The sequence below is a fragment of the Protomyctophum parallelum genome, assembly GCF_964188405.1.
Source record: "Protomyctophum parallelum genome assembly, chromosome: 11".
NCBI lineage: Eukaryota > Metazoa > Chordata > Actinopteri > Myctophiformes > Myctophidae > Protomyctophum > Protomyctophum parallelum.
Window position 1 is genome coordinate 51,004,852 of NC_139707.1, and position 5,701 is coordinate 51,010,552.

Here is a 5,701-nt window from a genome sequence, read left to right on the forward strand (position 1 = left end):
TGCGTGACGCGAGGTTCACGGTGGCCTGGTGGTGGCGCTGCTGCAGTCAGACTGTGTGGTTTCGACGCATTATGTATTCATGGTGGATCGCGTTAAAGCCGACTAGAGACATAAACAGGCGCTGATAGCTATAGCGGCGGGTGCGCTGTGCGCTAGCGGAACATAGCGGGGGTTACGGTGTGTGGAGGACAGTGATCGTATAGCTAGCGGTTGGCGAGCTAGCTAGCGGTTGGCGAGCTAGCGTTTGGCGAGCGAGCTAGCTAGCGGTTAAGATGCGGCGCAGAGGAGGAGGAGGAGGAGGAGTCAAGTCGACGATGGCTGTTCCGTCGGTGTTCCGTTGGTTGTTCGTCGTTCTCACTGAGAGACGGTCTGATCCTTCTCGTCAGAGGGACACAGATCTGAAAACAAACGAGAAATTGTCATTTTTGTCAACGTATCCCGTTTTTATTTTAATGACTGATAAAGTATATAATTGATCAATCAATAATAATAATAATAATAATAATATCTCAAACTTATATAGCGCTTTTCTGAGTGTACCCAAAGACGCTTTACATGGGGGGTCTTTACAGAGTTAACAACACAAATAAAAACAACTTTATTAGAAAAATGAAATAATCACTAGAAGCTAAAAATACATTAAAAGACAGTGAAAAGGGTTAGCTGGTGAAGGCAATGTTGAAGAGGTGGGTCAATCAATCAATCAATCAATCGATCGATCGATGGACCAACGCGTACCCATGTTGTCTCCGAAGTGCAGCACGGAGTGGAAGTCCAGACAGGCGACCTGCTTCTTAAAGATCTCTAGATGAACATCGTCCAGCTTACCGTCCCTCGCTGAGAGAGAGAGACATAGAGAGACACAGAGACACAGATAGAGAGAGAGAGACATCGAGAGACACAGAGACACAGAGAGACACAGACATAAGACATAAGAAAGACAGACAGACAGACAGACAGACAGACAGACATATGGTAGAAATAATTTTGTGTTTGAGTACTTTCTTTTCCACCACATAATCTTTGTGTGTACTCGCTGATGTCACTGTGGTGGGTGGAGCTTATGATGTCATTGTGGTGGGTGGAGCTTATGATGTCACTGTGGTGGGTGGAGTTCATGATGTCATCGTGGTGGGTGGAGCTTATATACTCACTGAAAGCGATGATGTCTTTGTGATGGGTGGAGTTGTCTGAAGCGTTGTCCAACCAGGTGTAAGCGTCTGGCCCCAGTTCATAGTACGTCCCGTTGTTGATGGTGGTGTAGTGGTCGAAGTTTATGACTAATAAAACAAGATAATTAAAGTGGTCAAAAGTTTATAACTAACTAGACCTGTACGTGCAGTCGGCCAGCGGCCTCCTTGGGAACGCCGAGGCAGAGGCTGGAAATTGCACAGGTGAAAAGAGTTGGCCTCATTAGGCCCACTGGCAGAGCCTGACCCAGGTGAAAGGAGTTGGCCTCATTAGGCCCACTGGCATGCAGAGCCTGACCCAGGTGAAAGGAGTTTGCCTCATTAGGCCCACTGGCAGAGCCTGACCCAGGTGAAAGGAGTTGGCCTCATTAGGCCCACTGGCAGAGCCTGACCAGGTGAAAGGAGTTGGCCTCATTAGGCCCACTGGCAGAGCCTGGCCAGAGCCTTTTGTGGTGGTTCTGGAGAACCGTGGGTCCGACCGACTCGACACCGGGCACCGCACTCCCTGTGGGGGGGTGGACCGCGTGTGTCAAATGTGAAGTCGGTGGGTCAAACGGTTCTCCAGTTACGTGCATTACAACCGTACACACACGTACACACACGTACACTCACTCACAGAGGAGGACCGCCGACCCATGGATCATTGGACGACCTGCTCTACCTCCTGAGCCACAGCGGCCCCTGATTGGACGACCTGCTCTACCTCTTGAGCCACAGTCACGTTTTACCAAAACCACTAAACTGTGACATGACAAGACTTACAGACATCATTGAAATGAAAATGTTTAGATTCACTGTAAATGTTCACAGTTACGCTACATTACGGTTATTTACCGTAAATGTTCACAGTTACGCTACATTACGGTTATTTACCGTAAATGTCCACAGTTACGCTATACATTACGGTTATTTACCGTACATGTTCACAGTTACGCTATACATTACGGTTATTTACCGTAAATGTCCACAGTTACGCTATACATTACGGTTATTTACCGTACATGTTCACAGTTACGCTATACATTACGGTTATTTGTTGTAATACTTACAGGTGCCGTTTGGAGAGAGGTCCAGGTAGGTGGAGTTGGCGTTTCCGTGCATGCACTTCCCATTGCTGAGAGAGAGAGAGAGAGTTTGATACATCAGCGGTTCCCAAAGTGAGGGAGTTCCAGGGGTTTCCAATTCTGGGATGGATTTACCCCAAACACATGAACGCGCTGCCGTTGACTATCATTGCACGCGTCCACTTGTGAAACAGCGTTCACGTGTCATCGTGAATGTGCACAATGTTAGTCAACGGACCAGCGCGCCGTTTATGTGTTTGGCCCAGCGCTGCAATACCAAATTCGGCCACTATGTCCATTTCTCCTCAGGGTTTCCTCCGGGTGCCGTCTCTATTATGCAGCAGGGTGTTATGGGTAATGTAGTGAACATGCAATGATGCAGCAGGGTGTTCTGGGTAGTGTAGTTTAACTCACACAGACTCTCCCCAGCAGCAGGGTGTTCTGGGTAGTGTAGTGAACATGCAGCAGGGTGTTCTGGGTAGTGTAGTGAACATGCAGCAGGGTGTTCTGGGTAGTGTAGTGAACATGCAGCAGGGTGTTCTGTGTAGTGTAGTGAACATGCAGCACAGTGTTCTGGGTAGTGTAGTGAACATGCAGCAGGGTGTTCTGGGTAGTGTAGTGAACATGCAGCAGGGTGTTCTGGGTAGTGTAGTGAACATGCAGCAGGGTGTTCTGGGTAGTGTAGTGAACATGCAGCAGGGTGTTCTGGGTAGTGTAGTGAACATGAACATGCAGCAGGGTGTTCTGGGTAGTGTAGTGAACATGCAGCAGGGTGTTCTGGGTAGTGTAGTGAACATGCAGCAGGGTGTTCTGGGTAGTGTAGTGAACATGAACATGCAGCAGGGTGTTCTGGGTAGTGTAGTGAACATGCAGCAGGGTGTTCTGGGTAGTGTAGTGAACATGCAGCAGGGTGTTCTGGGTAGTGTAGTTTAACTCACACTTTCTCTCCCCAGCGCAGGTTGAGGGTTCCGCTGTCGCTGGTCTCCGTCAGGTGGATCCAGGAGTTCTTCACCTTCCTGAGATGCTTCAGGCTGTCGTCGTCATCGGAGGCTCCGACGTGGAACACCCAGCGACCCAGGAGCTAAACGCACCCCGAAACACACCCCGAAAACACCCCAAAACACAGAATGAATGACCCACAGGGAACACCCAGCGACCCAGGAGCTAAAAGCACCCCGAAACACACCCCGAAAACACCCGAAAACACCCGAAAACACAGAATGAATGACCCACAGGGAACACCCAGCGACCCAGGAGCTAAACACACCCCAAAAACACCCCGGAAACACCCGAAAACACCCCCCAAAAAAAAGGCTGAATGACCCACAGGGAACACCCAACGATCCAGGTGGGCTTGACTGATCATTAATAATTATTATAATTAAACATAAACAATTAAATTAAACTCACAAAGTTGGCGTTCTCTAGGACCATGGGCTTAAACTTTGATATAATTAATTATACCTTATACATAAATAAATACAAATTAAAGCTGCTATAATAAGCAATACTATGTCAACAATTTAAAGGTATATTCAGTGATTTCACTTAATTCAAATATCACTTATTTTCTGGTTTTGTTGTGATAATCCTCTCTACTATAGAGTGTGCTGACCATATAAGGAGTTCCTCCCTGTCCCCAGTTTTTGACTCTCTATCCTGATTGGATGAAAGGCTTAGGTCCCAGCCAAAAACGAAAGCTAAGGTTTTTTGAGTGAAATCACTGAATATACCTTTAATTAACTTTATTTTTTTATAATTTATTTTGGTATTCAGCTTTGTCATTGGTCAAAAAAAAAAAAGAGAAAACGGTCGCGATGACTAACCAATCAGGAAGCAGACAGGCAAATACTGTACACCCTTGCTTTTAATTGATATTTTTTGTTACACTCATGTCCTCACTGTATTGCATTACTGCTCTTTTTTTATGTTTATGCCTTATGCTTTTATTTTCATTTTTTTTCTCCATTGTTCTGTAAAGCACTTTGAGCTGCATTTCATGGCATGAAAGGTGCTATACAAATAAAGTTTTATTATTATTATTACTAGGGGTAGTTGTTCTGACCAAAGCAGAACAACTATTGGCTCTCCAGCTGTGCTGAAAATGAGCATGACATGATGAGCATGACCTAGCCGTAAGATTGTAGGACGGATTAATCACGCACCGGCCGCTTACAAATCCGAATTCACGCCCGGTGTGTGGAGACCTTAAGATTATCATTTTTATACTTTCAAGACTTTTGTCATATCTGCCAGGTGAGATTATAGTTTTAAAAGGCAAACAGAAGCAATATTACATTAGAGGGTGTTGTTTAACGTGATTATTGCCACAACAGTGATGCAGTCAGGAACGAGACGTAGCCAAATTCTGCAAGCATCACTGAAGTGGCAATAATCACGTTAAACAACACCCTCAAGTGTAATATTGCAATTCTACCACAGTTACACTTAAAACTAAGAAAATCACTGAAAATACATATTTCTTTAATGTGTATATCAGTTGGACGAGAGCACAGAAACAACTCTTCTCATATGGTCTGATTACAGCAAAAAAACTCATTCTGACACACTGGAAAAAGGAGGAGGCTCCTGCATTTAAGCACTGGTTAAATGAAATGACTAGTACGCTTCATCTTGAGAGAATAAGGTATTTCCTGAGAAGTTGTGCATCAGAGCAGCAGAAAAATTGTCTTAGGAATGGAACAAAAACAAAACTGACGAAGCTATGTTTCTATGTCAATCGTTCTTTCGACTTTTCAAAAATAGCAGACCTACGAGTTTGTATAGCGTGCCACTCGCTTGTAGATCTGCTATTTTTTCAACAGCTAAAGCATAACATAATGCTATAACACCAAAAGGGGTTCCGCCCAGAATGGGATTAAGCGTGTATAAATGAATCATTATAACATGAATAATATAAACTCACAAAGTTGGTGTTCTCTAGGACCATGGGCTTCACCACCTCCTTGCAGTCGGATTCCTCGACGTCGGCCGAGACGAGGGAAACGGCGAGGAGCAGGAACGCCACCAGGAGCTGCTGGACCGCGGCGGCCATTTTGGATCAGAGAGAGAGAGAGAGAGACACACCGAGGGACAGAGACAGAGAGAGAGAGAGAGAGAGAGAGAGAGAGACTGGACGCCTCACTGTATTACTGTTACGGAATCTAATAAGTCCACAACTCACTCTGTCCCTGGCCTAAATAGAGTTGGAGGAGGGGGGGGGGGGGTGGAATTGAGGGGTGGAGAGACCTCCCCCCACCCCTAAAAGAAGTCTCCTCCCTCCCTCTCTCTCCGTTCATGTGTTTTTTTATTTTATTTAGCCCATGTAGACCCAGACACCAGATTCTACAACAATGTTTTCAAAAGATTCGGACAGTTTTCTGATTATAAAAACGTTTGTTTCCGCATGTCAGTGGTTCTATAAACTATTTCATGTCAAACTTAATC

At 45.5% G+C, this 5,701-nt stretch overlaps 1 protein-coding gene across 1 annotated transcript; it reads right to left on the reverse strand.

Annotated features, from left to right (window-relative positions):
• Window positions 1-282: 282 nt before the first annotated feature.
• LOC310867077 (uncharacterized protein) lies at window positions 283-5,309 on the reverse strand (the record flags this gene model as incomplete). The annotated part of the gene is made up of 6 exons (XM_083776872.1): window positions 283-398; window positions 739-837; window positions 1,155-1,280; window positions 2,240-2,304; window positions 3,193-3,335; window positions 5,181-5,309. 6 exons carry the CDS (start codon window positions 5,307-5,309, stop codon window positions 355-357), a joined length of 606 nt encoding a protein of 201 aa, XP_083632998.1. The 3' UTR covers window positions 283-354.
• Window positions 5,310-5,701: the final 392 nt, after the last annotated feature.